Source organism: Centroberyx gerrardi, chromosome 2 (assembly GCF_048128805.1).
Source record: "Centroberyx gerrardi isolate f3 chromosome 2, fCenGer3.hap1.cur.20231027, whole genome shotgun sequence".
Classification (NCBI taxonomy): domain Eukaryota; kingdom Metazoa; phylum Chordata; class Actinopteri; order Beryciformes; family Berycidae; genus Centroberyx; species Centroberyx gerrardi.
The window spans coordinates 13417169-13438078 of NC_135998.1; the positions used below are offsets into that span (position 1 = coordinate 13417169).

At 40.2% G+C, this 20910-nt stretch overlaps 2 protein-coding genes across 2 annotated transcripts in view; both read right to left on the reverse strand.

The window, feature by feature from the left end:
* Nucleotides 1-20910, reverse strand: part of cercam (cerebral endothelial cell adhesion molecule) — a 145038-nt gene that overhangs the window by 20298 nt on the left and 103830 nt on the right. The gene's annotated exons all lie outside the window — the stretch shown is intronic.
* Nucleotides 1-20910, reverse strand: part of LOC139915902 (protein FAM163B) — a 32280-nt gene that overhangs the window by 2324 nt on the left and 9046 nt on the right. Inside the window, exon 2 of the mRNA XM_071904688.1 lies at nt 4952-5067. Coding sequence (XP_071760789.1) covers nt 4952-5044 — 93 coding nt within the window. The 5' untranslated portion in view covers nt 5045-5067. The remainder of the gene's footprint in view (nt 1-4951; nt 5068-20910) is intronic.

The following is a 20910-nucleotide window of genomic DNA, read 5'->3' on the forward strand; positions in this document are numbered from 1 at the left end:
TCACATTTGATTCTGCACTGAAATACTGTATGAGAATCAAGTCCCAGGAGCTGTTGGGTTTTGTTTCTACCAAGTGAGAAATATCTCTAGAATTAGGTCATTTCTATCCTTATCTGACTTGGAGAAAGTTATTCAGGCCTTTAATACCTCTTGTACTGACTACTGTAACTCCTGTCTGCAAGTAGTTCAGAATATAGCAGCAAGGCTTCTAACTAGAGCTGAGAGGAGAGATCATATAACTTCAATTATAGCTCTGTTACCTTCGCTTCCAGCTTCCAGCTTCCAGCTGATTTTGGAGTCAATTTTGAGATGTTTTTTATTATTATGTTATTATTTTTAAGGTGGTAAATGGCTTGGACCCAGCTTAGTTGGAGCTTTTGAATCTCTATTTGCACAAGTTCAGTTTTAGATCTACAGATAAAGCTTCTTGACGTCCTGTTCTTACCTCTAACTATTTTTATACTGTGGCTATTGGTAATGTATTTTGCTGCCTGCTGTCTCAGGTAATCTCACGTGATCTCCCCTTTTCCTATTTCTCGGGTCCTCCTCCACTTCCATTCAACAGCTTTGAGCTTGAAAAGCATTGAATATATATAAGCCTTTTTGGTGTTCCTCCCTTGCTTACTTATGCGCTGTTGTTCATTTGTGCGCTTATATAGAGCATTTATAAACTTTTATAAACTAACATTTTGTATTCAAGGAACTTCCATTCTGTTTATTTTTTTATTTATACATGGGCTACCTTGGAAGAGCTTTCCCCATTGTTTTTTATGTGGCTAACCAGCCTGACGAAATATGTGTAGCAGGCTCTGTATCCGAAAACTCATTGTTATGAACTTGCATTTAACTGACAATGTGCCTTTGCTCCCATTATCGTATAGTGGTATTGTTAATTTGTTTGTGAGGAGTGTCCACATGGTTTCTGGATTTTGTTAAGTGGGCCTTAAAGAGCCCGAAGTATCAGCTGTCCTTTTGTCTTCAGTTTGATGGTGTATCTGTTGGTTGCTGAACTGGTGAGCAGACTTTCAAGCCTTTTTGTGTTATCATATATGTTAAATATTGTATATTAGATTGTCAGTCCAAGTCTTCCCTTTGTCATAGCTGATTTTTAATGTTAATGTTTTGTTCCTTTTTTATTTTATTGCATTTGGTAACTTTGTAAAAGTGCTATACAAATACAGTTATTATGAATGTGCTGTAATTATTAAGCTATTAAGAATCTGTCTAGAGGCAGACAGGTTCTCAAGAGACTAGATGGCGGGTAATTAGCTAAATGTCAGAACTGTGTAACCTACTTTAATTCACCCTACACTCTCCACAACTCCATACTCTGATGGCTTGAGACTGCTGCCATGGTACCTTTCAAAGCAAACTCAAGCTAATACGAATACACAGAAATCTTCTGCTTGTGCTCACATAACTGCAGAACTGTTAGGGGAAATAATAAGGGAAAAAATTCCCTGTCAAGCAAGGAGAATGCCTTGCTTGTAATGTTTCTTATATTTATCGAAACCTGTCTGTTCAGCCTCAATAACTACTTCATACAGCTACATCTACCTTTCTAAGAAGGCTGTTAGTTCATCAGTCACAATCAAATATTTGTAAAGATGTTGTTGATTTTCTACATGTTCTGGAGGTATAGGACCTATTACCCAAATCAGTGGGCAGCCTGTTTGGTTTATGTCTTAGGAAAAGGACTTAAGCTTTGACATGGTTGGTTTGTTTCTTACTGTCCCTGCAGCCTGCATCATGTTGTGATGATTCACAGTCAGTACTGATAACAACATATTTTTAAAATTATAATTCACAAAGTTTTAATTCCCGTCTTGATACTCTCTTATCGACGACTGATATAACACAATAGTGCTTCAACCTATATCCAGTTGATGAAAGCTTTCACATTGCTGTTCTAAACACCGGGTATCGGGTAGGTTGGGCAGGAAAAATCCTCTGGTGCACAGCAGCGGTTTGTTTGGAACAAATAGGAGAAGAACTTGGTAGTTAGCATGAGCAGCGATAGCCATCATGGCTGAACTGACAAAAAACAAAAAAGACCTACAGAAACCTCAAACTTATATATATCACAGTACTGGAAACACTTTTATAGACAGGTGATCTCTGGGAAGTGCAGTGCAGAAACACCACAGCCCAAAGATGTCGCCAAAATAAAAAAAAACAAGAATGTTGCAGATTATCACTTAGGGAACAGTTTTTTAAGTAACTGGTACCTAAAGTTGGGTAATCTGAAAATCAGAGTCCCAAATCACTGAAGAAACAACTGATAGTTTTTGACTAAAACTGGAAATTTTGCATGAAGCTACTGGCTGCTACAGCATTAGGTCCCTGGAATTAAGATAAAATATTAAAATATTCTTGGAAGATAGATTAATCATTTAAAAAATATGGAAGGTTTTGTTTGATGTCTTATAAAATCAGTATCTGGGTATCTGGAACAAAAGTTTAAAAACAAATACTGAAGGGATTTCTTTTATTTTTTATTTTTTATTGCAAGTAGTATCAGCAGGAATTTGGACCTCTATGATCAATTTATTATGCTCCCTCAAGGAAAAAACATATTTTTCATGGCCCTGGACTAACAGAAATTGATATGATTTTATCAGTGACAAACAAATGGCTAGTCGTTGAGACCAATAGCGTGTTTGGAAATTATTGCATAATGTTGTGAGCTAGGTTTGAGTCTACATAAAAGCACATGGTATCATAGGTGAGTATAGTTATTGTTAAGAGTGTGTGTGGAGGGGCTGTTTCTGGGACCTCTGGTGGTGTCAGGGCCCAAATTCAACAAAACATCTGTGATGGGAGGAGCCCACTTGATAACCCCAACATGCCCACACTCACACACTCAACCCTGTAACATTTTGATTAGGTACCAAGTGAAAGGTGCAGATGGTCCTGTAGATTCATGATAGCGTAGCCTGATGTCCTCTAGTCACCATTTGTGGGTTAGTGCATAATTTTTTTTAACATCTGAATTGGGCTTCTGTATGAATGCTCATGTGTAGTATGGTACGTTACATCCTGTGTTTTGGTAAACGTTTCAGCAGTACAAGCAGTGCTCCAGATTTCCCAAATGTTCAAATGAGAAAACACATGCTAAGGACAAAATAAAGTTGCAGTCAGATCTATTTTCTGAACCTTGATACCAAGGGCGAGTTTCCATGCAGAAATCCATTTCTCTTCTTTCTACAAACCACATCCAGCTCAATCCCTGTAGGCGTGGAAATGCCATTCAGCAATTGAAATCTGTGTGATAGCTACAAGCTACAAGTAGGTTTATTTTTGATGAAAAAATGATTACACAATTTTCTCCTAAAAGCATTGCACTTGTCTCTTTGCACAGAAATGCTCTGCCTCCATGCAAGTGCGTGGTTGTGGGTTGGAAATAGCTTTGCCTTGAGAAACTACTGATTCAGCTACTGAGTCAAAAATGTCAGGAAATTATGCATCTGTACTGTATGAATGCTGAAGAGCCATCTAACAAATGTAGATTGGTCATGTTTGTCATTGACAAGAATGTAATATAATTTTTCAGTTGAAATCCATGGTGTCTAGTTATATTATATATTTTTGTATATAGTTGTTGATTAATAGTGTTAATTAGAAGGTACAGCTGCACAAGATGGAGTGGCTTTAGGGGAGAGTTTGACCCTGCTGACCAAAGAGGCACAGAATTCAGCAAATGAAAACTATTGGAATCTCATCAATTAATTAACCCTCTCTTGAACTGGACTGAAATAAAATAAAGCAGAATCCTCACCCAAATCGTTCCATATTACCATATTCCATGGACCGTATACATTTTTAACGCGCCCCTGCTGCTGAAGCACCAAAATGCCCAGGGGATTAGTTTGCAACAGAACTCGTATAAAATAGAAACAAACTCACACACTGGAGCAGATAACAACACACTGGAATAAATAATGCTCCCCTGTGGTTTTATTAGTATGACAGTATGCAGCGCCTGGCCAAGACTTGCACAGATCCTTCTAATCCGTCTGTCACAGCACAGCCCCGTCAGCAGCCTGCATTCAGCCAAGACGGACACGAAGATAACTTTTTTGCCAAGAAATTTCCATAACGAGACCTGACCCTCGGTAGGAGATGATATAGAAATCTGTAACACAACTAATGTAACACTGTTCAGCAAAAAGGATCAAAGGAATGGTTCTCTCAACTTTAAGACTTTTTAGAGGAGACTGGGCGCAGAGTCGAGACATACTCAGGAGGAAATGCTGATGAAAGCCAAGTGCTAACACATGTTCATTTTTTTGCTTACTGCTGTGAATTAAAAAGTATTGAAACTTATTTTTGTGAGTGCAGACATTGCTTTTATTCCTCACAGTGCTGTAGCAGCCATGACCGTACCTGAAGCTGCACCAGTGGATCTCAATCCTGCTCCTCGGGACCCAGAGTGCTGCTGGTTTCCTATTCTACCATTAATCACCTGGTGTCCCAGGTGTAAATCAGTTCCTGCTTAGATGGCTATAGGATCGAAGACCACTGACCTACACAGTGCAAAGATGATGCACAGCTGGAAGACAATGTAGTTAGATGTGAATTCATAATGAAAAATACTTGAACTCCCTGTGTTAATATGGTATATGTTTTTCTAAGACCAAAATTTTTTTTTTGTTTTTCAGTGTTTTTGAGTTGTTAGAGTTATAATATAATGTTTTTTTTTCACAAATATTTATTTGAGGCCTTAATGTGCCTGATCTAGAGCGATCATTCTGCATGATTGAAAAGTGGGTAACACAATTTTACAGATTTGTGATTAAAGCAACTATATTTGATTAATCAACATAATCCTATGACGACCGACTAATTTCTTTAGTCAGTGACAGTCCTTATCTGCAGTTTTACAATAAATATGCAAACTTTCTCAAGAAGTAGCAGAATGTAACAGGCTGAAAAGCAGGCGTGTCCTTACCTGCAGCCTGCAGTAGCACAGTACTGCGATGATACAGAGTAAGATAACTGTAGCAAGAATTCCACCTGTGATGACCACTGTCCCGGCTGTCATTCGAATGCCTCTCCATCAACACCCTGCAGACAGCAAGGAGAGAAAGAGAGAGAGAGAGAGAGAGAGAGAGAGAGAGAGAGAGAGAGAGAGAATGGAAAAGAGTTGTAGCAGTGGAGGCAGAGAAAACAGGAGCAGATAGGCAGTAGAAAGAGGAAAGGAGCGAACGAGAGAAGAAGAGAAGGAAGAGAAAAAAACTCATCAGTGCACTGGCTTCATTAAGTGGATTATAACTGTGTGTCATCTCAATGTGGCTTATTGAATTATCCACCAGTTAGGAGACGTGTAATAGAATCAACCTACAAATGCTGCTCATAATATAGACCGATCTCAGATTGAAACACATAGAAACCGAGAGAGAGAGAGAGAGAGAGAGAGAGAGAGAGAGAGAGAGTGAGAGATAGAGAGAGAGAGACAGACACTATCAACAGCATTCAACAGAGGGGAACAGCAATAAAGTTGAGACGTAGAAATGACAGGGAGGGCAAAGAGGTAAATGGATGGAGGGACTGAGGAGAGCTGAAGTGATTGAGCAGGCAGTCGAAACAAAGAGGGAGGGAGCAGTGAAGAGACATGGAGCGAGAGAGAGAGAGCGAGAAAGGAGGTCAAGACGAACTGAGCAATAAGGCTGTTGAAATGGATGGATAAAAAGGTGGAGGGGGATGGAGAAGAGCGTGGGGTGTGAGATAGATGGAGGACAGATGAAACAGAAGCAGAGGCGGAAGAGACGGATAAGACGGGGTGAGGGACAGGAGAGATGATGGACCGAGGTTAGATGGCAAAGGGAGAGGAGAGGAGGGAGAGAGCAACAAGAGATAAAGATGAAATGATGATGAAGCAACAGAGGAGGATAAGGAGACTTAAAGGATGGAGAAAGGTAGCCTGGTTCCAGACTCCTGAATCAGGTCCCGCCCACTCTCACTCATCAGATTTTGTTGACCGATTCAGAGAGTCCGGTGTTGCTCTAGTCAACGGCTTGTTCTCGCTCGGAGAAACAATCGAGCCAATCAGCACCTTTGTGGGCGGGACTAAAGTTTGAACCGTTCGTGCAATGGTTTTTCTTTGGCGTTTCGGCAGAATAATATTTGTTGAAATCACCCCCTTAACCAACATATTGTCTTTGCAAAAGCAATATTTTTGTCAAAATCGACCAACATTCTTCGTGAAGTTAGTAAATACGCTGGCTAACCATGGATATAGTGGCTAACTGGCGGCGCAGCACCAGTGTCACAGAAATACGTCAGTCACTAGTGATTTGTGGTTAGGGGAAAATCAAACCCCCCTACACAGAAAACGGCTAACTAGTAGGCAATCTCAGGCTGAATAATGGAGTGGTGACAAAATGGACATTCAGTGTGAATATCAGGCTATGGGTGAGGAGAACAAGCAGCGATGATAAAAAGATGGTGGAGAAAGAGAGGGTGCATGTATAAAAAAAAAAAAAGAGTGCGCAAAAGAAAGAAAAATAGAATGAAATCGATAAATGGACAGCAATACAGAAACAGAGAATGAGAGAGGAAGAAAGGTAGAGAGAGACGGGAGAGACAGTGCAAGCGAGAGAGAAGGAAAGAGATAGAAAGAAAGATCATGACCTTTATGGCATCAATCAGCCGGAGGTCTCCTATTGGACAGCGATGGGTGACCTGTGAACCCTGACCTTAAACAAGAGGTCACAATAAAGACAAATGGAGATGCTGACCCTGAGTAAATAACATGTTTGGGCTCATTTTCATCAGGCTCTGCAGAGTAGCAGGCTGATCTACATTCATTGTTCGTAGACCCATGACTAGGTACTAGATTATACAAGATGTCAGCACTCTCATTTTGCATTAATAATGCGAGATTGAGACCTGAGTACTTTATCACCCCTAACAGTGCATAATGAATATAAACTCTAATTCTTAACTCAAACAATCCTGTGTCCTTGTAATCCTTCAGCTCCTTTCAGTAAATTCTCTAAAGGGATTTAAGCATGATAAATGTATTTGTTTCTATTTCTCAGGTACGTCTGGCTTCCACATGCTCTCCTTTTGTTAGCTTCACAAAACTCTCTCATCTCATCCATTATCATCGATAAGGCAGAATTGCTTCTAGCAGGGTTGTTGTCATTTCAGTCCAGTCCAAGTTGATATTACAATAGTAATATATATGTTAGAGTTCAAACATAGGGAAACTTTTGCCACACAGAGGTTCACATATTAAATCCATAAAGAAATGACTGAGAGTGAACGCTACAGTATATCATTAGTACATTTATAGCAGTTTGAAATGATTGACTTGAGAATGAGTTGACCTCATTCCTGGTTTATTAGATCAATGGTTCTCTTTAATTACCCCTTTTCAGTCTGTGGCAGTTGAGTTACTGGAAGAAGCCTAGAGGCTTTCAATATTCTTTTCTTCTCACAAGAAATGTGCATTCATCACAAACATGATAATATATGTCATTTGTATTGTGGAAATTTATTCTGTTTTTTACTAATTTTTTTTACTTCATCTGCATTCCCACTGTACGTAGCAGGAAGGTCCCATAACTGAAAGGTTGCTGGTTTGATTCCTGCAACAGCCAATCGATGCTCTAGATAACAGCATTGGTTAAATGCCAAAATTGTACTTGTAAGCTATTTGCTATTATTTATGCTAATTTGATTTATTTGAGAATTCATTGCGAAATCTTGTGAATCCACAATGTCTGCACAACGCAGTGTTCCTCAGAACACTTTACATTTTACAGCCACAGGAATGCAGGTTCTGCAATGCTGCTAATTTATGCCATGCATCTCATTCTAGTTGTTATGACTTCCCCATGGTACACTGGACCAATTCAATTCAATTCATTCAAGTAAGCTTTATTATCATGAATGGGAGAGGCAAGAAGCTTTGGCAATACTGCCAAAGCATTTCAGTAAATCCCAAAGCAGTTACTGTAGTCCATTACATTTAAATCCTATTCTACATTCTGAGGAAGGAGTTACCTTAGAAGTGTATCATATAGGTATAAAAGTAAAACAAATGCAGTGAATACAAGAGTTGAAGTAGTACAAATTGAAGAAATCAAACTACAGAACTAGGGAATACACACAATGTCACATTATGTTGCGACATGAGACAATAAAAAAAGTTTAAATCATAAATAAATAAAATATTTATATATATAAACAACTATTTCTGCGTTGACAAACTTTCCAGAAACATACACAGTCTTTTCCTCTTCATCTAACGCTGCTAGACGTTTATTTAGAATCAAATTTTTCAGCTGCGGTGTTTGAGTTATGTATTTTTGTGAGCTGATTCTTACTTTCCATTATTCCTGTGAACTTCTATATCAAAGTTCATAGCATTAGTAGACAGAGCTTTGACTCCTTGTCTGCTTGGTTAGATGTTGCCAGTACGTTATGGATCTTTTCTATATTTCTGTACATAAGGGGAAACGTCCCAGTTCTGCTTTACATGTGTTGTTTGAAGTATTTCTATGGACAGCCAACATACAGTAGATTTTCAGAATTCCAGCTGAAAGACCAATACTCTACTGGCCACTTACTATACATCCCTCTACAGCTACAATTACAGTGTATCACATGCTGCTCAAATTCACACAGCTTGTAGATTAAAGTGAAATGCATACAGTGTCCCTTTGCCACTGTTGTCCTTGTAACTTGCATGCGTCAGTACTGTGAAACTATAACGTGTCGGTGAGTCTATGCAGCTTTTTCACCTGCACAACTTACTGTGCATGAACTGTACTTGGTGATTAAAGTAATTCTAATTCTAAAAATCATCACTCAGACCCCCAGGTTTAGAAACATTGTTTTATATTGGGAGAAACCTGACAGATGTGGGTACAGACCTCCCTCCCTTCATTACAGCCACAATCTGGAAGTGTCATAGGACCACACCACCGCCACCACACTGCATTGTGGATAATTGCCTGAAACCAAAAATAGGCCAGCAGGCTTGTTGCTAAGCTATGACTCAATGGTGCAAGCCATTATCAGTAGCAAGCACACAGCCGCATAGACCCGCGTTGTCAAGATCTAACTCAGCTGTGACATGGACACGCCTTAAAATAGAAATACTGAACAAAATAGAGCCGACAAAGCCATGACCCAAAACATGCAACATTTTGAGGTAAAGCAGATCAACAGCCATGTCAGTAAAAGTGATCATAAGTATTTTTAATGGTATTATATGGTATGGTATGGTATGGTATGATATGGTTGCCACTTCCTAAACCTAGTGCAAACGATTTTCTCCATCAGCAACGTCTCCAAATGTCGCTCTTGTTTCGTAGCCTACTTGTACACACTCTAAAATAGAAACGGACACATCTAAAACATACCAGTGTGTGTACTATTCACCAACTGACTGACAGCTCTAACCTCCTGACCCTAAAACACCTTTAAGACCTTGACGTAAAGCATGTTAAATTCCTCTGTGGGTAACCTGTCCAAACCATATTAGCTTTCATTGTGATCTGTCTCTCCGGAGACCCTCTACAAAGTTAGCATGGATTGGACTGTCTCTCTACAGTATCTATCTGACCTGTCTACAAACACAACACAGCATTTCCTATTCCCCCTTCAGGCTGGGATAGAGCTGGACTCTAATCCAATCTACAAGCCAAACAGCACACAAACTGGATCAATATAAAGATGCAGAACAAGAACAGATAGTTTTGGCCTTAAAGTCAAATGTTAAATTCAAAGGACATTTGGTGATCTGTATGGATTTTGGGTTCTGGGACAATTTTTGCGTCAGAGGAGGAGGGGAGGAAAATCTTGGCTTTCACGTCTGACATTTAGGTCAAAATTTTGTTATTTATATGATAACAAAATTGTATTGATTTATATGATGTTTACATGATAGCTCTATAATCTTATATAGTCTTTTTTTTTTTTTCTGAGTTTTGTGAATATTTATTTAAAAAAGTGAAAAGGACAAATTAGATTTGTTGTATGTGAAAGCTAACATAAAAACTTTGTCTATTGGCAAAAGCACACATGCACATATACGCAAAAATACAATATTTTGTTGATACAGCCATAAAATTGCTGGTTCACTTTATAGGTAAGAGGAATAGTGCAATGCCACACTGCTTATCTATATCCTCTAATACTGTTTGTAAATGCTATGGGCAGTGCTTCCTGCGCAAGTATTGAGCTGTTTCTACTGACAATTGGTCCTACTCCTTAACCTCTGACCTTTCGCTAATAGCATGCATGCTCAATCAGAACACACACACACACTTACTTTTACTAGTACTACTAACTATAAAGTCCAGATAATTCAGGCACACAATGCACATGACAGACACAGAGAAACTAAAAAAAATAGACATGTTTGCAAAAACTAATGCAAGCAGCAAGTGACAAAGGAAAACTCATTACTCATGTGTACACATACTAAAAGACTATCTTAACCATCCTCCAATCACCCCTTCCCACACACACACACTCACACACGTGCACACGCATGCACACATGCATACACACACAACATTAGTCACTGTGCAGTGTAGGCAGGCAGTGTGTGTCTCCTGGGGCCGTCTTAATCAGATCAGTGTGTGAGGGATGTGTTGCAGCAAGGCGACGAACACTGTTAATTATTTAATGCACACACACACTCACACTCACACACACACACTCACACACACATGCAAAGGCAGAAAAGCCCGTGTGGAGGAATACTAACTGGAAAACATTTCCATGCACGGAGGAATGTGTGTAAACCTGCATCGATTCTCACATGCACATGTGTGGACAGTCATACATACAGTACATGTACACACATCAGACTCCAGTGTGAAATTATAATGGACAAAACTTGTCTGCTCAGCTGCTTTTGCTGGTGTTTGTCCACTGGATAGACAAAAGCTTCAGAATCGCGCGCGCACACACACACGCTTGTAATAACTGTAGTACTAGCTAACATGCCCAGACAGTGGGCTTTGGAATAAATTGCCACGCTTTGATGAAACATGGCAGAGATCACAGCGGAGGTCTTGCTAGGAATAATGGCTGCTGACAGCCATTCACTTGAATGGGGAGAAGTACACAGTAGGGGGTGGATGAAAGTCATACACAGGAGACAATAACATGCCCCTAGAACAATGGGATGAGCTCTATTACAACTAGAGCTGTCAAAGAGTAATTTCACAGACGCACACACACACGCACACACACACACACACACACACACACACATGCACACACTCAGTGTTGTGCAGACACAGAAACTCCCACGCAAACTCTATTCATATTGACTAAGATTTACTGTACTGTATTTACTGTATTTAGCTGTTATTTCATTTAAATCTTTCAGGCAAAGCAGCAGCCAAACCCGACTTTACAGACCAAATAAAGTGAAAAATGACTTTTTTTAATGTTCCTACACACAAGGTTCTCCAAGGAGATGATACAAGCCAAAAATTCCCCCGAAAATTAGGCCTACAAGAAAGTTGTGCACAAAACAGCCCAAAATCTCATTTTGTTTAAGTCTCAGTGAATTACGGCTTCCTCTACCTGCACCTGGGAGTATAAAATTGCGACTGACATTTCTTAGAGCGCTCGTGTTTCAATGCTGGGAGCTTTCATACCAAAACTGAACTCTATTAGTGTAAAAAGAAAACGATCCAAGCTACATTAAGTATGGTGATAAAATCTGTTTGACTACAGTCTTATCTCCTCGGTGATTCTTTGTTTTTGTCGCTACCTTTCAGAAATACTGTGCAATCAATGAGCATTTGCCTAGTGTTTGCCAAAATGATTAACAGTTCAACTTGCATAACCCATATTTCATTTTTATCAGCGGAAATTAAATTGAACTAAGCTCAGATTACCATTCCACGTGTTCTTCCACACTTCTACCATCGCTTGCTACAGCTTGGTGTCTGATACAGGTGTGAAGCATAGTGAGGACAGTGGAGCCCCACTCTGAGCTGTTTCTTTGAAGCACAACATGTCTTGGTGTAATATGTTTGATTATGTGTGATAAGCCCCATGGTGTAAACTGATAGTGAATCAGATCAGTGTCTGTATTCAACCTTCCTGGTCACATGGTGCAGATGAGCAGAGGGTTTGGAGTTCAGTTCGAAGCCAGCATAGGGGAGGGGAAGGAAGGGGAAGGTGGGATAAGGGAGGGTGGGGAGGGGAGGGGAGGGTGGAATAAAAGGTTAGGTTGGGGTACAGTTGGAATAGGGGTGAGTGGGTAAAGATGGGGAATGTGGACGGCAAGCGTATAATAATTTTTCTCTTTTTTTTTCTTCTTTGAACTACACTGTCTGCTACCTCTATATTTTGTGCACAAATCTAAAACTGTGACCAAAACAGTTCTTAAATAAAAATTCTTAAATATTCAACACTGGTTAGATTGCAAATCATGGACAGATAAAAATACAAAAAAACAAATCATGAAAAACACCAAAGTATATTGCACTCAATTTTATGCTTCCATTTAAATTAGCACCAAAAGAGTCATTTTGAGCATGGAGCACTCTTCATCAGACATGGAAATACAATTTATTACACCAATGATGCTGAAACCTAAATGCATGAGTAAATTCTCCAGAGAAAAGGAAAAAGCAAGTACACATAAAAAGGATCTCCACACACTCAAACCTACCGTGAAAAATCAGCAAATAAAACACAAACATGACATAGGTAGATAAAAACCATCTTGGGCTATAATGTCATGGAGTAACACTGATTTGACTGGATGGTCCACTTAATCTGTTCCCCTCCATTAAACTGGGTCCATTTGGCTAGTTTGTTTCGAAACAGAGTACATTTACCTCCTTGTCATTGTTAGTTTTGACAAGTGTGAAAGTGAAATCACGTCCTCTTTCAAAACAAACAAGTGGGCCCGCTTGACAGAGCTGCTCTTGACTCGACTGCAACTGAGACATGTTTTGTTTCCCATCAGTCCGAGAACAATTGTGCCGAAACTAGCACCAGATAAACATCAGAAATGTAAACACAGCCATATTTTGTTATCCGCTACCATAGTTACTTCCTTCGCGTGCCTTTGTCTATTCACAAGAACCCTAAAAGAATGTTGTGTCATGAATCAAAACGAGACAGATATTGCTTGACAGCTATATAAATGGGACAGGGTTTGTTTGTACACAAGGTTTCGGAAGAGATTTTCAAAAGGACCCAGTCAGAAAGCGCCCTAAGACTCATTGAGAGACCACCACTCACATTCCAACACACTTTAACCGTTTCCATTTGAACACAAGAAGCAACACAGACCACAACAAAACATCCCTCACATCCCGCCCCTTACACAGCAAAAAACTGAGGTACACCTTTTTTTATCAGCTTACAAATTCCTCCCGAAGCCTCGTTACCAGTCCCAACATGATCCTCTCTGGATCCACTGACCCCGACTACAGCGTCTCGTTCTTCTCCCTCTTTCAAGCTCCCGGCTTGGCCTGGTCCAGCAGAAAGTTCAGCAGGCACACCTTCCTTCCTTTTACCACCTTTTCTTTGTGCCACCTCCCTGCCTCATCCCACACATGACTGGCACTGAGCAGCTTAGCCCAAACCCCAACAATGACCTTCACTCAGGCACCAGGCAAATCCCAGAGAGAGAGAGAGAGAGAGAGAGAGAGAGAGAGAGAGAGAGAGAAATAACCTGAAATTCAGTTCCATCCAGGTTAGGGATAAAATAGAGTTTATGTGTACCCTTTTAACTATCTAAGGCTAAAGAGCTAAGTATTCAAGTGTGTGATTTTAACTGATGGAGAGAGGGGAAGCGAGAAGATTGTGGAGGGAATGAGGATGGAGAAGAGGGAGAAACTATAGCTCTCAGAGAAGCCATGAAGGAGGCCAGGAATAGTTTTATCACCTGAATGTGTCCTGGTACTGCCTGGGCAGCATTTCTGTAATTACTCCCCCAGTGAATGATATATCAAATAAATGGCTATCAGCTAGTATGAATGTAGCACCATGAAGATGTTTGAAAAAACGTAACTGTGACCTGGGGGTCTCCTCATTTAATTATACAGCCTGCTAAATGTGTCCCATTCGTCTGGATGACCTTGCTTCTGTGTTCTTCCAGTTCACATTGCTTGGTAATGTAAGAAGCTCCCCTGTTACTTTAAACGTGTCCTGCATAGGAACACATAGTCCATCCGTGTCCAAGACAAACTGTATTTTATGACGATGGTTTTTGAGATTTCCCTCCTGGGACTCACGTTTTCAAAAGAATTCTTTGTGGGTCCCAAGCCGTTTACTGTATTTTGGGGGCTCATCTATAAAATGGACAATTATGTTTAGGGCTGCTAACCAAATAGCCTTCAATATTTTTTCGTTCTACTTTGCAGAATTTGAAAAATGCTGTGGCAGCATAATGTAGTCAAAATTATAGAAAATTATGCCTTTTCAATGAAATATCATCACCTGTTTCTCAAGAATAATCAATGCCGCTTTGGATTCTGTCCCAGTTTTTGGATAAAACTACCACAGGAAACCAAGAATATTGATTTAGGGAAAATGCATGATGTTCCCTATAAAATATTCCCCTCTAGCAATACTGTGCCGTGTCGTAGATGCTCAAGATTATACTTGCAGTGTCAGGCCGTGCAAAGACTTTGAGTGTAGGCAGCCTCTAATGAAACTGAACTCCTAACCTTGGCGGTGTAAGCAAGATGCTTTAACAACAGTGCAACAAAGGAGGACCAGCACTTAAGATTTGCTTTACTGTAGTGAGCATTCCATGTTTTTCAGTATGTTTTCCAGACAGTGAAAATAGACGGGTAAATTGAGGACAGAAATATGAAAGTAGACAGAATGTAGAAAATATTAGGAACATTTTCCATTTGGCAAGCCAAGTGGATTTAATAAGTGAAATCAATATCGGGTCATACTGTAGCTTTCACCTGTATTCACCTGAATCCGTGGAAAGAGCAGGTACAAGGCTCAGCGCAGCCCAATTAAGTGCTGTATTCAACTCCATGAGCACATCGCATTAAGAAGAGTTCTGTGAAGATGCTATTAAACCAGAGGCTGAATCACATCAGTGCTCAGGTAATGCATCTTACATCAGTGAAAGAGAGGAGGCATGACGTTAAAACATATTTAATAGTGTGTGTGTGAGTGAGAGAGAGGGAGAGATAGATAGAGCCTGTGTTAAGTGAGAGGCACACCTCTTATTTCACTGCACTCTTAAAAATGATCGATCTATCTATCTATCTATCTATCTATCTATCTATCTATCTATCTATCTATCTATCTATCTATCTATCTATCTCTTTTCTACCAGTATTGCCTTTATCAAGTCAATCCCAGAATAGTTCAGATAATCAGCTTTCAAAATCTCTCAAAAACATTTCATAATGACATCTTGTCAGTCTGCCACTCCCCCCCCCGCCATGCCATGCCCTACCCTCTGCTGTGTAAATAATACCACCAGTCTGTGTGTGACAGGGTATAATCTTGGCACCAGCAGGAGCTGAAGTTGGCGATATTACAGTTCTTTGAACTTCACAGTTGATGGATCGAAGTACAGAATTCTTGGCCTGGAAACTGAATGAAGCAAACAGTGAAAAGGTGTCCTCAATGCACTTCTACTCCCATCGTAGAAATACGTGGACTTAAAGGCCGAGCTCAGGATTTCACAAGCCTGAAACAAATCAGGGCCTTAATCTGGCCTTTAGGCTTGGAAGAATAACCAACTTGTTGCAACTTTGAACAATAATCCTATTTTCCAGAGCGCACAGTCTGGCCAAGACATTCAGAGCAGCCAAGCAGGGTTTTGAGTTCCTGGATAGATTTTGGCCCAGCAGTGTGGAGAAGAAGTAGAAACCCTGAAAATAAATTCAAGCAACAGGCTATAGGCTCACAGTGAAAAGGACGCTTGGCAGCAGGTGTTGGAACATTTCTGTGTAATGCATACAGAGTAATGTAATGTGAAGTACTTCAATTGAAGCTATTCTCAAACCTTGTATAACCACACAGGCAACAACCATGACATTTTTTTTAAAAACAATGCAAATAAAAAATAAAAACACAGTGTTCTTACAAAATGAAAGGTTTATGGAAAGCATGCCTACTGACAGTGAACTAGAAAGACAGCTGCAAGATGTTGCCATGTATACCAATGTGTGTCAGTAATGCTCATAGGGCCATTCTGTTTATTTATTTACAACGTACAGCAGTTTGACCTCTGTTCTCCATCTGGCTTAAAGCAGGATTATGACCAACAGATAGTCCTATTACTGGTATTTGTAGACTGTCCTGGACTAGTTCTCAAATTTTTCCACACTGTATTGGTGAATTATGTTTCTTCTGTTTCATTGATTATATTTGGTGTGCCTCAAGACTCAATTCTTGAGCCAATACTGTTTATTAGTTGGCATACCTTTCATTCCCATGCTGAGGATACTCAGCTGCATCTCTTATTTATTTATTTATCTCTTTATTTACATATCTTGCATTTTGAATGTTTACCTTGTTGCCATGTAATTGTTTAATTATGGTTTTGAAGTGTTACACAAATATGTATTATTATTGTTGTTCTTGTTATCATTATTATCATTATTATTATTATCATTATTACTATTATTATCAACATTATTTCATCTGGTCAGCACTAGGCATTCACCGCGCACCAAACAAAGCTCAAAAAGAGATGGTGAAAGGTGATTAAAACATGCATTTTAATTTTTTGTCACGGTCATTGTCAGTTTTCAGTGTGGATTTAGCTGCTGAGGAACCAAAACTGTGCTTGTCAGTAATGAGGAGCTTCACGCTTAATTAATCCTCTACTAATCAAATAAGGACGTGTAAAACATTCATGCATCTAAAATAATTTTAATGACATAAAATTAGTGGTTCCTATATTTAAACTCTCTCCCTTCGCCTCTCTGGGAAGATACAGTAGATGAGACATGTCAAAGGAAAGAGCTCAGAAACCCCGAGGTAGCAGGCGATTGAGCAGTGAGGCTGAAAAGCCAGAGAATCCACTGTGTGAGTTTGGTGCCGTGGATTTAATTAGCCACATCCACCGCTAGTTTACTCAGGGAGTCGTGGTCAGGTATTACAGCAGGCCACAAAGGCAGCTTCTGAAACTGATGAAAAAGGCAGCTAACGGCTGTGGCTGAAAAGAACAGAGACCAGTTTTAATCCAAAGTATGGAAATCTATCTCATGACTTTGATGGGAGTTTTATTATGACACTGTTATGGAGGCAGAAATGGGTCGTCACACATTGTCCTCAGTTCCTGCTACAATTGTTGGGCTGTTTCTAGCCAGAAGGGTTCCTATTAGCCTGTTGTTGTTGAGATTGATGAGGTTGTTGAGGTTGATATCAGATATTATTGAGTGAGATGTTTATGGAGTCGGTGTAAGTCTAAGTGTAAGTCAAAAAACGTCCATCTTAACAAGTCGTTTAGTCTCATATTCAGCCTTCAAATCTTATTTTTCTTAACCCAAGAGAAAAATTCTGCCAATGGGCTGAGATCACTCCACTCCTGCAGTTTCACTTGTTTCAGGAATTTTCTAGAAATGAGTGCCAATATCTTGAAACAAGTCAGAACAAGGCAGGTCACTGCACTACTATCAAGAAAATGACACTTTACTCTACAAAACTCTGAAAATAAGTTGATTTGCATTGGAAACAAGTTAAATGATCTAACCCCATTGGCAGATTTTTTCACTTGTTTTAAGAAAATTCTGATTTCAGGACTCAATAATAGACTAAATGACTTGTTACGATGGAGATTTTTTGCAGTGCAATGTCAGGGTGTCAGTGTAGTGTAGGTGAGTTTAAGTCTGATCAGTAGGTTGCTGGTTCTGGGACACTAGCACCTCCTGCTGAGCCTCCTGTATGTGTTGTGAACCTAATTCAGTAAAACGTCTGTGATGGGGAAGTGCCCACCTGGTGACCCAAATGACCAACCAGCTCTCACCCACATCCCTGTCCTCTAACATACAAGATAGCTTTCTACATCGGCGCTCACCCTACAGCACTAGGTATAGTGCAATTTGTTACATCATATCATGTGTATTTGTAAATTTCTCTCTCTGTCTCTGCCTCTCTCACCTTAGACAAGATTGGAAATCATGCACCCATGGCAACCAAAACACACAGTACAGAACAGACATGAAGGATATGGGAATAAAATGTGTGTGTTTATCTGTGTGTGTGTATGCTGTTGTATTTGTGCATACTCTTGCTAAAATATTACTGTGTGTGTGTGTGTGTGTATATGTGTGTGCACAGAATGAAGTAGCTTGAGGCATGCATGCACGTGTGTGTGTGTGTGTGTGTGTGTGTGTGTGTGTGTTTGTGTGCACGTAGCCTACGTTTGTGTTTTTTAGGTAAACAGAGGAGGCAATATTTTGATGCTGCAGAACAAACTATTCCAACCTGTCTGTCTCTTCCTCTAGCAACACACACCCACAGACACACACACACACACACACACACACACCCACACCCACACACACGCCTCAAGCTACTTCACTCTAACAGCATGAAGTGTAGTTATTGTTTCTGCTTAACTCTGCATAAATACAGCAGACAAGAGAATGTGGATTGCAGTGCTGCATCTCAACAGCCTCTCCAATCTTGGGACGCTGCAGACAAAAGTGCTGTTTTCACCAGAATATCAGTCTGCCGAGAGAGATTCACCCCAACTCGTTGTGTATTGTTTCTTCTTTCATATTAAATAATAATGAACACAACAAACAAGCTAGCCACGTCTCTCTCTCTCTCACCCGGGGCAATGCATAATGTCTCTGTGTGTTTGTCTGTGTGTGTTTGTGGACTCTATGTCTCTGTATGTGTGAGGTAGAGATATATGTATAGGGCTGGGTTGAGACAGGTAAGTGTGTGTGTGTACTGTACGTGCATGTGCGTGTGTGTTTGTAGGCTGTTAGACTATTCTATTCTGTTCTATTGTATTCTATTCTGCTATTCACAGTGTCAGACGAGATGAAGTGCTCTTCAAATAACTCAGAACAAGAGACGTCCATCCTTCAACACTACCTGCTCCCTGCCGCTCGGCCGATCCACTCCCAGCCTGTGAGTTCAGTATCAGTCAAGTCCTCGTACGAGAAATCACAGTGACAGCGGAGACAGTTTGTTGTGACTTGCAGAGCTCCGGTGGGACTTCCTGGTGTGAAAAAGGCTAACCATGCAAACACACCGAGAAAATAGTACGGTGCTCAGCCGAGCGCACGCTTCTGTCTGTCACGTCCGCAACGGGTTAATACGTTCTGTTAAAAAAAAAGTGCAATCACATACACATGCACGCACACAGTAACACACACACAAGCACATACTGTAGTGAACACACTGCTGCACGTTCAAATATGCGTTTGTACACACACACACACACACACACACACGCACACACACACAACATCACGCCCTAAGGACAAAAATTGCAGGCAGTTGACAACAGTTTAGCAGGTGTCCTAATGATACTGCAAGAGGTGAATCGGAGCAACACCCACACATCAGTGTGTGAGGGATGTGTTGCAGGAAGGTGACAAGCACTTTTTTTAACACACAGTTATTTAATACACACACACACACACACACACACACACACACACACACACACACAAGCATACGACTGGGTAAAAAGTAAAGCATAAGTAAGCAAACCATCAGAAACTCTCTGACAGTTCATACTGTTGGTCTCTAAGCAGATGTTCAGTATTACTCATCACATTCCAGGGTGCCTACATGTATTTGCTGCCTGCTACAGGCACCATTTTGCCAGTCAATACTACTTAGCTTGTACAAGTACAAACATTTGACGACTAAGCTCAAAATAGTTTCGGCAAATACACTCATTGTCAGTGGAGCAGCTCTAGAAAGAGTTGCTTGACAACATCATCTTGTTTTTAGGTAGGAGTCTTGTTCCTGTAGACTAAGGAATATATCACATTGTCAGTGTGCTGCAGAAACCTCACATCTCCAAAATGTCAGCTACTGAGAGATAGAGATAAACTTCTTGTTTCCCCAGGGATGGCATTTTCCAAAGTATTATCAATGGCTTTACAGGATCCCAGAGTCATCTGACGTTTTGTAGTTACTCAGAGGAAATGTCAACTGTAAGTTCCAGTGAAGAAAGAACAACAGCAAGATGGGACATGAGAGGATTCTGCAGGACAAAGGCAATGTTCACATTCTATTTTAGGGCTGGTTGTTGCTTACACAGCCTACGCACACAAACACACATATAAATACACATACTCACACATACACACACACATATATACACATACACACATATAGCTACAGCAATGATGTGCTAAGCTGAGGGTCACGCCCACATGGAGGAAAACAAAGGGGCGATTGTATTTATCTTAACAGGACGAAGTAGGTTTTCAACCACCTCCGACTCAGCCTCTGGTGTCTTTTGCCCAGTTTTTTGTGAAGTGTATTATATTTCTTTTATATTATTGAACATATTGTTTTTCTGGTAATGCTGTTGAACAACCATATGATGTTAAAAAATACCGTTTTCGGAGGGGTTGGGGGGGCATTTGGGGGATAAAAATGCCATGTCCTCAGACGACTATGCACTATTATGAAAGGCCAAATGCACATGTGATTTTCATGTTTAGAATACATAAAAAGCGATTGAAGCTGATTGAAAAGGAGATTGTCATCATAGACTTGCATGGGGAGATGCCTTATATGGTCATTGTCAGCCCCTAAATTCTATTTGTACACGCCATGCTAAAGCTATCTATACATACACACACGCGTGCGCACATACACACACATACACACACACACACACACACACACACACACACACACACACACACACACACACTCACCTCCCCTCTGGCTAGCTGCTCTGTTCACGGTAATGCACAGAATAAATTTAATTCCTTTTCTCTCCTCCTG